The 15,602-nt window shown below is 33.7% G+C and overlaps 1 protein-coding gene across 2 annotated transcripts; it reads left to right on the top strand.

The window, feature by feature from the left end:
• Positions 1–12,483: 12,483 nt before the first annotated feature.
• LOC103940388 (glyoxylase I 4) lies at positions 12,484–14,080 on the top strand. Of its 2 annotated transcripts, XM_048583707.1 has the most exons (4): positions 12,484–12,582; positions 12,663–12,848; positions 12,987–13,092; positions 13,678–14,080. In XM_048583707.1, the coding sequence occupies exons 2-4, from the start codon at positions 12,694–12,696 to the stop codon at positions 13,933–13,935; spliced, it is 519 nt and encodes a 172-aa protein (XP_048439664.1). In that variant the 5' UTR covers positions 12,484–12,582; positions 12,663–12,693; the 3' UTR covers positions 13,936–14,080. The 2 variants fall into 2 exon arrangements, with proteins under 2 accessions (XP_048439664.1, XP_009348777.2); XM_009350502.3 differs by having other exon boundaries at positions 12,511–12,848.
• Positions 14,081–15,602: the final 1,522 nt, after the last annotated feature.

Raw genomic sequence — 15,602 nt, 5'->3', positions numbered from 1 at the left:
CGCCCCGTTTTACAATAAGTTTAGCCACTCTCTTCTTCAAACATTAATTAATAATATGATTACAGATCATAAAAGATAATGCTTGCTTTCCTCTCTCATTCCCCCCAGTTTATTTAAAAATAAATTTTAACGAAAAGTTTTCGATACTGTTCATGATGCAGGAGGTAGACTTGGAGAAAACAATTTTAAACCATTAACATGCTTTGGAATAACAAAGGTTTTGTATTTTAATTACTTAAGAATTTGTTAAGTTATTTTGGGAGTTGTAAGGGTGTCATGAAAACTTAAAGTCTATTAATTGGTAAACGCTTATAAATATTGTACTAGAAAGCCTTGAATGACATACTTAAATGAATTAAAATTGTATTTGCCTTGTGCATTTGAAGAGAGTGATTTCTCCTTCTAAAATCAAGCATTTGGCTTAGTCGTGTGAGCGAATCCACAATTAACGACGTGAGCGAGCCTCCGTTGCCCCTGATTGAGCGAATCCCAGGTTATCATCACCCGTCTCCCCGAGACTCCCTTGGTTTTTTTTGCATTAGTGCACGTAACGAAAAACCATATTTTTACACTAAGAAGTTAATCCTGATACTATTCACTTTACCCTTTATTTTGTCTATGTTGTTAAAACTCAAAGTTTTCAAGCCCTTTTTATTAGTTTTCCTTATTTATAATGTATATTTATCGTTGTTTTATATGATATATTTGGAGGAATGATGATATTACATTCCAATGATTTTTTGTAGACATGATTTTCAATGTGGATTAAGATTTTGAATGGTTCTTATTATGAAATTTCTATTGTAAAGATATATTATTTGCAAGTAGGAGTCCTTAAAGAAGAATACAAATATTATCCCGTCTTTAATTAGTGTCATGAGGCATTAATTTGTCCAAGTTCCTTCGTCTTGAAGAAATATTAAATCAGGTAGTATATATTACATCAATTTTCAGTCAATAATTTGGCAAGGTACAAAATTAGCTTATTTTCTTAAGAGACACTTTGTATGCGGTTCCTAACCATCAATCTTCTTGGATTGAAACCTTATTAGTTTTCAGTTTTTTATGAAGGTTCTTGATTTTTGTACACCTCAGCATACTAGTAGTAAATGTATTTCCATGTCACCTATTTTATTTTATTTTTATTTTTAAAATCATAATTTGCAATTGCCTATATTTATGAAATATTAAATAAAACACATAATTTGTGGGATTTGAAATGTTAAAGATAGATTAGAAACTTAAAAATCATCATGATCAGAATCTTCGCCATCTTCAATACAGCCTCACAACCCAGAACCTCAGAAATCATGCTAGCGCAATTAACCACTAACCTAGGAAGAACGCTGGTCCACAACTTAGAAGTCACTACAAGATCATGGTCTGCCATAAAAAAATTATGTACATATAAGACAAATTATTGATACATATGGGTACATTCATCAAATCACCGAAAAAAGTAATGTACCACAAAATATTGATATACTCTTCAAACCCAAAAACATGGATACATTCTTAAAAAAAAAACAAAAAAAAAAAAGGAAATGAACCTAATAACAAACTCCACATAGATACATTCTCAAATCAATCAAAAAGAATGTACCACAAAACATTGATAAATTCTTCAAACCCAAAAACATGGAAACATTCTTTTAAAAAAAGAAAAAAAAAAGAAAAAAAAAAGAATCTAATAGCAAACTCCACATGAATACATTCTCATATCAATGAAAAAAAATTACCCATATACATTCCAACAAATATAGTGCCCATGAAAGTATGCGTAAGCTACCTATAATCCTCATAAAAGATGGATAAAATGTACCAAAAGTGATCTATTGACAAATGGATGCATTTTACAACCAAAAACAATACACATATAATGATATGTAGGGATATGGGTACATAAAATGCAACAACCAAATGAAATGTACCTATATTTTGTGGAACATATAGTAAAACAACCCAAAAATATTGTACACATAGAATATATATAATGAAATTTAACCAATAAAAGAAAATTGCACCCAAAGAAATATGTGTAGAAAAACTTAATTGTACCTGTGATATATAAGTGTAGACAACCAAATATTAAACAACAAATATTAATATTAGTTTCTTTAAAAAAAAAAAAAAAACTAAAAAGAAGAAAAAAAATTGATGACTGTACTAAGTGGAGGTGTTGCACAACACAGGGAGTTGGAACTATGGGGAAGACAAAGAAACAAGAATAGTTAGAGATGATTTCAGAAAGAAAGTGAGAAATAGAATGTAACATTTATGAATATAATAAATTTAGATTGATAATTAATTGCCTTAAATTTAGGAGATAAACACTCAATTTTAGGTTGTTTTATTTAAAAAAATGATATAAAATGTTGAGTTGGCAAATTAAATAGTGATCGTGGACAAAGTCAAAGGACTTTGATAAAAATTTGAAAACCAATAAGGTTTCAATCAAATAACATTGTGAGGAAAGGATGGAATCCTAATTTTTTTTTGGGATAACTTGATATAGATCCAATTTTGTGAGCCATTAGTAGAATTAGTCCACTTCATTGAAATAGGTCCAATAATTAAGATTCCACGTATGCTTATTTGTGGTCTGTACCATATTTACCGTTTAGGCTTACGAATTATTATAAATACGCAAATTTTCTTAATTATGGGATTATTTGTTGTTTAACTAATCCCTTAATTGTAGGATTAGTTATAGCCATAAAATCACCTCAACCCCGAGTCCGTTTCATCTCACCTTTTTTCCTTCTTCCAAACAATTCCCTTTATCAATCCTCTTCTTTTTTTGTCTCTTCTTTTCATGGGTGATATTTTTGTGTTCTTCCCTCCAAATTCGTTCATTTAATGAAGGTATATTATATCATATCTATATTTCTATGTTCCGCCATGTAGGTTCCTAGCATTTTTCTTCCAATACAATAGGTAGTTTATTTTTGTTTTGCAGGTAGATTATATTTGCTTTGTAGGTATAAAGCATTTTTCTTCCTATGCAATAGGTAGGTAGTTACTAGATTATATCGGTTTTGTTTTCTTCATAAATAGTAGGTAGTTACTAGATAATATTTTAGTTTGAGTATTTAAATATTCAAAATTTAAAAACTGAATAAATGATAAAAAAAATTAAAGAATTTAAATATTGTTATCTAAAGGGGCAAAATTGATATCAAAATATGTAATTGGATAACTGGACTTAGTCCCAAAAACTACCTATGTTTTTAGACCTAGATCCAAAAGCCCCTTTTTATTTTTCTTTTCTTAATTACCATTCCCTTGAGTCCAAGAAATTCTTAGGCCCGACTACTCCACTTTCTGGTCCTACCCCTCTTTGGTCCTAATTCGTTTTGTTGAGAATGATATGGGAGAATGAACCTTGCATGAGTTTATAAGACATTGATGTACTCTTTATATTTAATTTGTTTTATGGTAGAACCTCAACGCTTTATGGTATCAGAGCAAGTTGACCTGCGTGTGAAGCTAAACGGTCACACATGCTCCACGTCACTCCATTGTGTTGTCCACGTGCTAGGATTGAAAATTCGTCACACGTGAGAGGGCATGTTGAGAATGAGTTCCACATTGATAAAATGAGGGATCTTGCCTGAGCTTATAAAAGATTAGATTACTCTCCATATTACCAAGTAATCTATGGTGAAACATATATTTTCCTCACGTTTTCAGGCAGAAGAACCTGTCCTTGAATCATCCCTTTTTTATATGTTCCCCGTGCTTCAATTGAAACAGTACGTACAATCCCCACCCCCCGGCGGGCCCTTCTATAATGCATGCATGCATGCTTTCTCAACATAGCGAGATGATTTTACTTTGTTTGATTTCGGCACTTAGATTCATCATTCATAGTCTACACTTCGTACAAAGTATGGCCAACTAGATAGTTCTTAAAAGCCTTAAGGCATCTGATCAATCGAGTACTTTGATAATATACTTCTATAAAGCATATTTATATTTTGCACTCCAACTGTCCATCATGTTCCATTGAAAAATGTGTATAATGGATGACAGGTCAACCAAAAGTAAACGGGAGCTAACCTAATTTCCTTTTGTATAAGGAAAATGTGAGAGAAAATTACCCAATTGGTAGCAAATTTTAGTCTTGTATTGTATTGTATTAGATAAATATAGATGTACCATATATAATATGGTTTCAAGTAATTTTAAACTTCATATTCTCAACTCAATACAATAATATGATTCAACCAACATGAAGAGCTGAATTTTAAGTTTAGATTCCATGGAACTTGTATAAATAAGTGAGAATGTGAAGTGTTGTTGAAAAATTATGCAACTTGTATATTCTTATAACGAGCTACATGTTTTTATTGACAATTAGTTTTATGACATAACTTCAATTTTTTTTTCATAATAATCAGGCAAAGTAATTCGCATGAAAAAAAAAATTCTAAATGCCATTTTTGCTGCATATTACTCATATGTGTTGTCCCTGTGCTCCATATAAGTATCCTTCCGTAGTGTGTAAGAATCTGAAGTGTCATTCCACAATCGAAAACAGATACTTTGCATTCGTTTATTTGGAAAAGATATAACATAAAAACAAAGTGTTGCTCACTTGGGAAGCCCTACGTACACATAAAACCCTTTGAGTGAAAAGTTTATGGTTATATTATATATGCCATGTAATTAATATGGTCCCTTGATTGTAAAAATACAACATGATAAATCGAATAATACTATTTTTATCACCTATTTGTGTCACAAATTTAATGTGACAGCGAAGTGAAAATCTACATAATTTGAAATAAGTCATTTTCTTTTATCAATTAAAAGAATTATAAAAATAGAAAAGAACGAAAAAAATAGAAAACCCTAAAAACCTCCGTCGCTCTCCTCGCTCCCCTACTCCTCCGTAGCCACCGTCTCCCCATCACCCTCGAATCAAAGTTCTTCGCTTTATTTACTGGTGATTAAGAGCATCTGTCATTATTTTTTCGTCATGAACAGCAGTTTGGTTTGAAAATTGAACAACATACACTTTTTCTGTTGATTAGTCTGCAACAAAGGATACACAGCAACAAAGAAAGGAATTCAATGGTAGATGCACTTTTATAATGCAAAGGAAGGAATTTCAATGGTAAAAAACAATGGGTTAATACGATTGAAAGGGTTGTGGGGAGACAGTGGCTATGGATGAGTAGGGGGAGGGAGGAGAGGTCCAGGAGCTTCACGTTTGCTAGGTTTTTGGGTCTTTTTCTTTAATTCTTTAATTTTTTTTAATTGAAAAAAAATCAGATTAAATTAAATGACGTGGCTGTCCACCCTAGGCGTTGGTAACAGAGTTTGTTTCCTCTTAAGCCAGTCGTAATTATGGATTTCATTACCCTCGAGTCCTTGACTCCAGTTTGGAGCTCTAGGGGAAAGGACACTGAACGGCATGCAGCACTTTCTGGAAAAAATTGAAATTAATTCTTGTTCATGACCAAGTTCAACCTCAAAACCTAATTTGTGAGTCAAAAGTTGGACACTTTCGTCTTTCACAGTTGTAAGTTGTCAAACAAGGGGAAATATTACTTGGCTGCGTAAGCAATTTGAAGACTGTGTTCATGGTCCACTTCTGAATCTAAACCAATGGTTAAGTTCCATTCACATTCAAATGAATGTGACATGTTTTCAAGTTATCAAAGAGTTTAGGTTAGCTTTCCAGTTGTTGATGATTGTGGATACAAATTTCCGCCATCCTCTCATTTGAAGAAAATGTACTTATAAAATAAGAACACATAATATTAAGGCCAAAAGCTTCATGCGCCCATGATGAATGGGGGGCTTTGGCCGAAGAATATTCAATGCCAAAGTTAGAATTTTGAAAAGAATGTGCTTAGGAGTTTGTGGGTCGCAAATAACTTAGCTTTTTAGTGGGAGAATAAGGCTATTTATAAGGGAGCGGCCGACCCTATTTGGAGAGTAGTGGCGGGCCATATACGATGGATTTGTGTAAATAATTGCAAGATTTTATGTGAAATAATATTTTGCAATTGACATGGCAATTAATTAATCCTAAATTAAATAAGAAAATTGGGAGTTCCTTTTGAATAAGGATTTGATGAGGAATGATGAGAGGGATTTGAATAAATACCATTTTGATCACCTTTGACTCTTTCTTGATTGAGCCGTTATTGTCCGTTGCATGCGCGTGGGAATCCCGATGTGCCTTGAGGATAATTTTGTTATTTTCACCCAAAAGTCTACGTGCCACCTCTATAATTTTCTTGATTATTTTTTGCTCCACAATGATCACTCCACTTTATTTGAGGCAGGAAGGTATGGATTTGGCTCTAAATTTGGTCATAAATCCTTTTAGACCACTCAAAATTTAATCATGTCCATTTCAATTGGCAGAATACCTTGATTTTTTCTTGACCAACATGAAATATTAAAGTTGTGAGTAATATTAAAGTTATGGGTGAAACACAGTCACATCGATAGCTCCAAAAGTGTCGGTATATGGGTATCTATAAGGATCATTTTAGACCCTTCATGCGTCAATTGTGCTAGTTTGGCAAACCAAGTTGCAAGCTATTTCATCCCAATCCCTTTTCTAATTTTATCAAACAATTATTTTTATTTCATTTGGAATATGGCAAATTCAAACTGGAGACATCCTCTAACATTAGAAATACTAGTTATATGGTCCAAATAATAAGCCAATGTTACATGAAGCAAGGTCCGCCTTAAGATTTTGGGGGCTCTGTGCAAAAGTTAAACGTAAGTGAGAGGTCTTAGGTTTGATTATTGCTAAAAACGAATTTGAACCACATTATTGCTAACCCAATGTGAGGCTTAGCCTACTCCTCCACCCCTTAATGTAGATAATATCGTTTATTAAAAATAAAAAATAAAAAAAAAAAACATACGAACTGTTGCATGAATTTTTTTTAATTTTTATTTTTCAAGATTGAACCTGTGCATATAAATAAAAACTTACGAACTGTGTTTACAAATTTTACTTAGCATAGTGGTATTAGTTTTATTTGTAATCGTAAGGATGGTTCGAACTTGATTGTGAACATAAACAGCTCCAAGAATCGAACACCACGGCGCATGGTAAAAAATATGAAAACCACTACACTGCAAATCCATTCAATGATATGTATACAACAAATATTTATATATTTTTCTACAAACAGGAAGAAAAACAAAATCTGGAACCCTGTGAGGTGGCACCACTTACATCCCCTCAAGGTTGACTCTGACCTGATGGTCTCAAATTGAAATTCTCCCCTCCCTTTTGCTTGTTCAATTCACCTGTTTTAATTTTTAACTTGTCATAAATACGTAAAAACCAGATAAGGTGAGTAAACGAAATGAGAATAATAACACATATCTAACAAAAATGCTACTTCTATTATGTTTTTCATATCATATGTGTACCACCTCTTTAATAGTAACCGTATAAGGTCTCAAATTGGTAAGTGTAACGTTATGCATTTATGGTTCCTATAATTTAGTTGAAATTCACTTTTGGTTCATGCGTTCTTTTTTAGGACAAGAAGCGATATAATAGTTCTTGTAATTTTAATTTTCTCTATTTCATTTTTTGTAGTTTAACAAATGATGTAATTACATTTTTCATCCATTTAATTAACGAAAAAACAATGCAAAAAATAACATGTTGCATCGTTATTTAATCATAAAATTAAAATTGGGACAATTGAAATCGTAACGATACTAAAAGTGAACTCCCACCAAATTATAACAACGGAAGACAACAAGGCCCCAGTGGAAGATCGATTTTTGTCACCTATTTATGAACTGATTGGTTTACACTTTCTTTTTTTTTTTTTTCATCGATAAAAAATTGACACCCATGCGAAGGAAGACTCTAGAAAGCTATTTCAAATTTCCACCATGTTTATCTTGCCTGAAAAACACCTACTTTGTGCACCGAAGAGTAGGACCTCCACAAAAGCTCGTAACCAATTTTATAGTATAGGTGATGTTAACCCCCGTGAATTCTGCAGCAACAGACAGAAAAATAATAAAAATGTTGTGCTGCTTACGTGGCGGGGACTCCGGCCTCAAATATTTGTATTGAAATTCTCATTGTACTAAGCAACAATTTACGTAGTATATCATTTTATCGAGTGTAATAACGGCAAACAAAATGGTTGATGTATGTTGGTGCTAAATAACAACGTAATACTATTTTGACAAATGATGAGATAATTTATATGAAGTTGTAAATCATTTTATCTAGTGTAATAACGGTAGAGATGGCGTTGAGGTGAAGCGAAAGGTGCAATGGCATAGGGCCCGTAAATTTAAAGGGCTCCAAAAAAATTTTGGTATCCTATATTTATATGTTATAATGTTATATATTAAAAAAAAAAAACTTTTATTAGCACTTTAAAATCTTATAGTGCACTTTTATTATAAAAAAAATTTCTTTCTAAATGTAAAAATTTAGAGTGCACAATGAGATATTAGGAGTGTCAACAATAACACTTTAAAAAACGATTTTTTTTTCAATTTTATTATATAATAATGCTATATATTCAAGTGAAACTTTAAAGTCAGAGTTTTGAAACTTTTTTTTCTTTATTTGGTTGCTTAAAATTGAATTTTTATTAAGTGAAGATTATGTTTGTAACTATTTTTGTGACAACTCGTTCCAAATTTTACGTTTTTATTTTATTTTAAAAGCGTGAATTTACGAAATTGCTCTAGAGGTAAGGACTTTGACTTCCGTTGACCATCGACTTGAGAGATGTGAGACTTATTCTTTTAGCATATCCTTGTAGTACTCGTTGGTAAGAACGTATAGGCGAAAGCCGTTTGCTAGTTCGGATTATAACAGTATAGTTACGGACGTTCGAAATTGGTTATTTAAGGTTTAGTGTTAATTAAATTAAATCCCCACTTTGTGGGGTGAAGCCAAAATCAGAAATGAGAAAAAAGGAAAGAAAGAAAAAAAAATGGGAGGAAAAGCTCCCGTGGGTTCCGTCTGTACACCTCTCCGACTACCCATTTTTCAAGGCCGATTTCGGCCAACTCCGGTGGAGTTTTTCGATGCCACCACCACCATCTTGAAGCTCTCATTCCCCTCTACAAAACCCATGCAAGAACCACCTTGATTAACCATGGGATGTGGCAGTTTGAGGCCACGAAAGTTGACAAAAATCAATAGTGCTCCGGCCACCCTTTTCGATTTTTTGGCAAATCGGCAAAGCGATGGCCAATGCCACCACTTGGGCTTTGTAGCCCATCATCCCAGGAGCAAAACCCAACCAACCTTGACCCCGTTGGACCACCGTAGACGACAAATCGATGTCGAGAAGTTTTAGGCACCCTGCGGCTTTGTGGGAAAAATTGACCATCTTCCATCCACTTTTGGACTTCATGGCAGGTATGAAAGTTGCTCCACTCACTGAGATCTTCACATCTGTGAAGTTTGAGAATTTTTGGAAATAGTTGGATTTTCCGGCGAGTCGGCGCGTGGCCAGTGGACCGCCAATGCTATTTTTAGGCTATGTCAAATTTCTTGAATTCAGTTTTGTTATTTGAATGACATAGGTTGATCGGTGGAACCTAAATTCGTTACGATACGTTGCTTAATGAAAATGTGAATCGACGATCCGACCGTTGGATCGTCACCAAACTTGGACACATTATAATATGTAATATTTAAAGATCATAGGAATTTATGGATCGGGAATCCGATGTACGGATCTTCCTGAATTGAATTTGTAAGTTAGTAAAATAAATGTTCACGTCCACTTGGTTTTGGGTAAATGGCGGAGATCCAACCGTTGGATCGTAATGAAATTTTAATATGTTATTCTAGAAACATATTGTGGATTGTTGGGAGTTGCAGATTGGAAATCTGATATGTGGATCTTCCAAATCGAGCTATACAGGGTTGTAGACCCTACCGTCGATCTTTGATCGACAGTTGACTTTTGGTCAATGGGTCTCAAATTATTCTTGAAGGTCCTTGAGGATATGTTTTATGTAAATTATGTATTCTATCGGTAAAAACTTTGAGACGTGAGTTGATAATTGGTCGCAGGCGACGATAAATCGTGATGTCTCGATATGCGTGCAAGATAATCATAGCGTGGACTCCAGGTGAGTGGGCCTTTTTTTTTTCATAGGCATATAATTGATAGTTCCACAAGCACTTCTATAGTGATCTATGATTGTTACCTACAATTAATCATTTCGAACTACGAATAGTTTGATCCCTGTTTAGGATACGTAGGCAGTCTAACAAGACGTTAGATGCAGCCATATAATAAATGAGATTAAATAATTGAGACAATAGCCTTGTTTAGTGAATTGAGCAATGTGAGGGACATTGGTGGGAATTGTGAGATTTAGCTTCATGATTTGGTGATTAAATGTTGATCATAAATCAATGCGTGAAGAATCAAGAAATTGAAGTAAGGAAAGGTAAATTGAAGTAAGGAAAGGTAAGTATGATAGTTAATGTAACTAGGGTCTAATTGGGCTTATCATTAATGATTACTCTCAAAAGTAAATAGTTTGGGAGTAGGGTGTTATTGATTGTACATGTTACGCCGTATTATATATATTTTGGGAATATCATGAAATGTTTGGGTTTAGATTGCATCATGGCATATTCATATGGACATTACCTGGACCTGACTATTGTGAATGCTTTGAAGTGCTATATGACGCCGCAGACGCCTAGGTAAGTCTCAGGTGAGTACATGTTGATGTTAGTGATGTTAGTGAGTATGATTGTGTTGAGATATAATATAGCTCATAAACCTGTATCCCGGTGTTAGTGCTCCAGCCCGTTGCCAGGGCACAGTCCTTCACGTGATGTTCACCTTCCGCACCTTACGATCACCTTGGATCCAAGGTAGGTGCACAGTTCTGTCGTACAGACCACTTTAGGTGGTACCGACTCGTAGGTGACCCGCGATTATTCGCATAGTCTTCACGTGATCGTAGCACTTGAGCGTATTTATTTACACCCAGTCTTGTCGTACAAACCACTTTAGGTGGTTCCGACTCGTGTGCAAGTATACTTATTAAGCTATTGGCTAGCCATGATTGATGAGATATGGATAAGCCGTACAGGTCACTATAGGTGACTCCGACTTATATGCTAGCCATGATTGATGAGATATGGATAAGTCGTACACTATAGTTGACTCCGACTTATATGCTAGCCAGGATTGATGAGATATGGATAAGTCGTAGAGGTCACTATAGGTGACTCCGACTTATATGCTAGCCATGATTGATGAGATATGAATAAGTCGTACAGGTCACTATAGTTGACTCCGACTTATATGCTAGCCATGATTGATGAGATATGGATAAGTCGTACAGGTCACTATAGGTGACTCCGACTTATATGCTAGCCATGATTGATGAGATATGGATAAGTTGTACATGTCATATTAGATGACTCCGACTGATATATCATTTTGTATTGATTAAGTTCATTTGGCATACTTATTATTGCATGGTGGAGCTGATGGCAAACCGTGATTCTGGCCATTTCTGGGTATGGTTTGGATATATGTATATATGTTGTATTGTCTTATGGAAAACGATATGAGTTTTACATTTAGGGGCATTACTTTTAGAGAGGTAATAACTTTGGGAAGCTTGGTTTTATTGCTTACTTACACTCTCTGTTTGGTGCCCTCTAGGTTTTAGCTGCTGAGTTTGTATCGACAAGGATTTGTGGCGAATCTTAGTATTGATGGATATTTCTGAGGGTATGATTCTTACCCACACTCCTGTACCTTACTTATGCTTTGACATCGTGCGTGAAATGGGTTCACTCACGCTCACAATGCACTCTGGTATTAAAAAAAAAATTTAGGTTCAAATTATTCACATTTTTCTACACTCTATCACATTTTATGGCTTCGTCACCTTCCAGGTGTCAGCCAGCACAGCTCCATTCAGAGTCCAAGTGAACTTTCTGGGTCGGGGTGTGTCAATTTTTATTTATTTAATGACACTTGTAAACTTACTTACAATCAGTGAGTCCTAGAGGTTGTTTTGATTTAAATTATTAGTTTCTAGAACTAATATATTGTCGTACTTTAATATATATATATATATATATATATATATATATATATATAACTATCTTGAATAAAAAGGGCACTTTTATAAATGTCAAACAAAATGGTTGATATATTTTGGAGCTAAATAACGGCATAACATTATTTTGAGAAACGAAAAGATAAATTTATATTAAGTTGTAAAGAGAGAGATTCGAACATAGAATTTTAAATATAAACACAAACACTCCTAATCATATAAGTTATAGACAACTTACACATGAACATTGTTTTCAAAATGTATAATTAAAAAAAAAAAAAAATTGATCATCGCTGGTGCTCCCTCTCCTAGTCATCAGCAACGTCGAATCTACGTGTCAGAGTCATAACTATCCGACACGTTGCATGAGAGGGCCACATGGCAGCCATGAAGCTCTATCAGCCCTCTATATAAAGAGCTTCCCATTTCTTCCTATAAACATCGTCCAGTGTTTTTGCCGTGGCAGCCTCGGCAACTTCCTCCTCATATATTTTCCAAATTCCTGTGCTCCCTCCATCTCTCCACTTCTAACTTTGCATCCTGTTCAGTTCTTTCGCTTTTTGATTCATTTTCTGATTTCGTAGTTTGAAGCCACGTTGATCAGCAGCATCGATCATGAAGGAAAGCATGGCAAACCCTCTACATCTGAAATCTTTGAACCACATCTCCCTCATCTGCCGATCAGTTGAGGAATCAATAAACTTTTACCAGAATGTCCTCGGCTTTGTACCAATTAGGAGGCCTGGCTCCTTTGATTTTGATGGGGCATGGTACTTTTCCTAAAAAATAAAAAATAGAAAATTAATTAATTCCCACTTTGAATAAGATTGGTTTCTTGGGAATTTTCTTTCAAGAAATTAATATTTTTATGAGGTTATGATGAATGTGCTGCATATGATGTGTTGTAGGTTATTTGGGTATGGAATTGGAATACATCTTTTGCAATCTGAGGATCCAGAGAACATGCCCAGGAAAACTGAGATTAATCCTAAGGATAATCATATTTCTTTTCAGGTAATTAATTTTGAATTAGATTCTATTGTCTCTCCTCTTTATGCTTTGAATTCTTCTTGGATTGAATTGTTCTTGCTGCTTAATTTTTTTTTTCGACGTTCACCTTTTTGCTTAATTTGCTTGCTAATCTTTGGATGTGGAGGTTGTCCTTTTCAAATAGTTCAAGAAGAATAGAAGATTACTAATTTTTTTTGGTTAATGAAATTTTCAAATTTAAGCCTTATTATATCTTAACGAGAAGCAAGAACGAAAAGATGTAGACAAAGACAAGAAAGCTAAGCTAGTTATACCTAACAAGTAAAATCTGCAGTTTAACGTTACTAATATGCCTGAAGTCGAAATAAAATAAGTTAATCTTTGTCCAATTGACAGTTCAACAACTTAATAATTATAAAAAAAAATTATCAAGAAATTTAATTAAATAACAAAGAAACTACAAAGGTAAGAAGTTATAAAGAGGTTGCCTAGGACTTTGGTAGAATGAGAGAAGAAAAGGCAAATTGAAATTGACTCCTTCCTTTCTTATCAGACTGTATAAGTTGGTGGCTAAAGTTTGTAACTTTTTTCTTGGGTCTTGGCGTTTAGTGTGAGAGCATGGGAGCCGTTGAGAAGAAGCTGAAGGAGATGGAACTGAAATACAAGCGATCCATGGTGGAAGAAGGTGGCATTCACGTTGATCAGTTGTTCTTCCATGACCCGGATGGCTTCATGATTGAAATATGTGACTGCGACAATCTCCCCGTGGTTCCTATCGCCGGCGGGATGGCACGGGCATGTTCCCTTGTCAACCTGCCTATGTTGCAGCAACCGCAGCAGCCGCAGATAAGAGTGATTCAGCAGTAAGTAATTGTGTGGCAATAAGATTCATGAGAGGAAGCAAGATCTACTACTACTACTACCATGTACTACTAGTTGTTTTGTGCTCTATGTATTACTATTATGTGGGTTTTTGTAACAAGACATTAATTAATTGAAAATGGTTATTTTAGTAGCTGTGTCAGGTGTGGGAATCTTCTGAGCTGGCCAGCATATTGTGAGACCAATACATCACTGCTTTTGTTTCTTTGCTCTTTTCGTTTTCTTTGTGTGTTGAGAGTTGCAGATGGTGATATGGATTGATTTGGGTGCAAAATTTGAATTATTTTAAGGTGATTGCATCATCAGATCAAGCTATACATTCATATTTATTTATTAAATCAATTTTTCTATTGCTCAACTTGGCCCTAGTGCGACACTTGTTGCGATCGATCAGACCGTAAAAGTACAAAGAGAAAACCTCACTTCTTTATGTGAAATATTGAAATTTATTTATTTATTATTTTTGCCATCGAAACTTCTCTTTCAACTTCCAAGAAAAGACTTGAAAAGTAAAAAAATAAGTAATACTATTCATATCATGTTTTTGTACTATAATTTTATATTATTTTAAGTGACATTTGATGTGGACAGTCACATCATTTGAAAAATTTGCAAAATCCAAGAAAATAAAGAAAGACTCTTCGTATATCATAATCATTATTTAATTAACTAGTTTTTCTTAATTATTAGTTTATCAAATAATAAACTAAATTTAAAAATCTGATTAATTCAAATGATATGGTTGTCCACATCAAATACCGTCTAAAATGGTATGAAAATATGATACAAAAATATGATATGAATAGTATTACTTGTAAAAAATTAAAAATAGTAGGTAAATTAAGACCTATTAGATGTTAGGATCGATTAAGCTTAGCGGATGATCGTTGCTCTACAATAGCTAAGCGACAATCTTAATTTATAAAGATTGGGGCGAGACGTAAGAGACCCTACCTGCATTCTTAGTTGGTTTGCCAGTGCCATTAGGCCTTCTTCAATCATGGGCTAAAACTCAAATATGTAGTGGGACTGACGCATCATATGTGCATATTTTATTTAGTTTTATATATTATAAGTTCATTGAATCCAACGGTTAAGATCTAATTTGATGAAATTTAATCGTAAAAAAAAAAAAAAATTAGCGGTCCAAATTTAAATATAACGGCTAAAGTGATTAAAAAAAAATCTTTCATTTGTTTCATATTTTTTTCATAGTGTTTAACGAGTTTCACAGTGTCGGTTAGTGATTTATCAGTATTTGTCAGAATCTAAATATTTTTAGGTTAAAATGTTCATAAAATAAAATTAAAATATAATTTTTTTATTTTAAAAAAGTTACTTTAAGAAAAAAAATTAGTCTAAATTCATTCTTTAATAATCTGGGGCTAAAATTTTAGGCTAGAAGGGTTGGAGCAGAAAAGCTGTTTCTAAGTTAAAACCTAAATTTTCTGGGCTAAAAATTTTTAGGTTTTTGGTCAAGGGTTGGAGATGGTCGTAGTGGTACTTAGTATTATAGTTTAGTGATATTTTTCTTTATTTTTAACTGAGAAGTCTTAGTTTAATTTTTATCAAAGACGAATATAAACTACATTATTATTAACCTATTATAAAATTTAACCTACTTCTATCACCTTTTACGTGGATAATATCAT

Source organism: the organism of the source record quoted next, unplaced genomic scaffold, assembly GCF_019419815.1.
Source record: "Pyrus x bretschneideri cultivar Hongxiangsu unplaced genomic scaffold, Pyrus_bretschneideri_v1 Contig20, whole genome shotgun sequence".
In the NCBI taxonomy this organism is placed as follows: Eukaryota; Viridiplantae; Streptophyta; class Magnoliopsida; order Rosales; family Rosaceae; genus Pyrus; species Pyrus x bretschneideri.
This window is presented reverse-complemented; position numbering and strand designations above follow the sequence as displayed.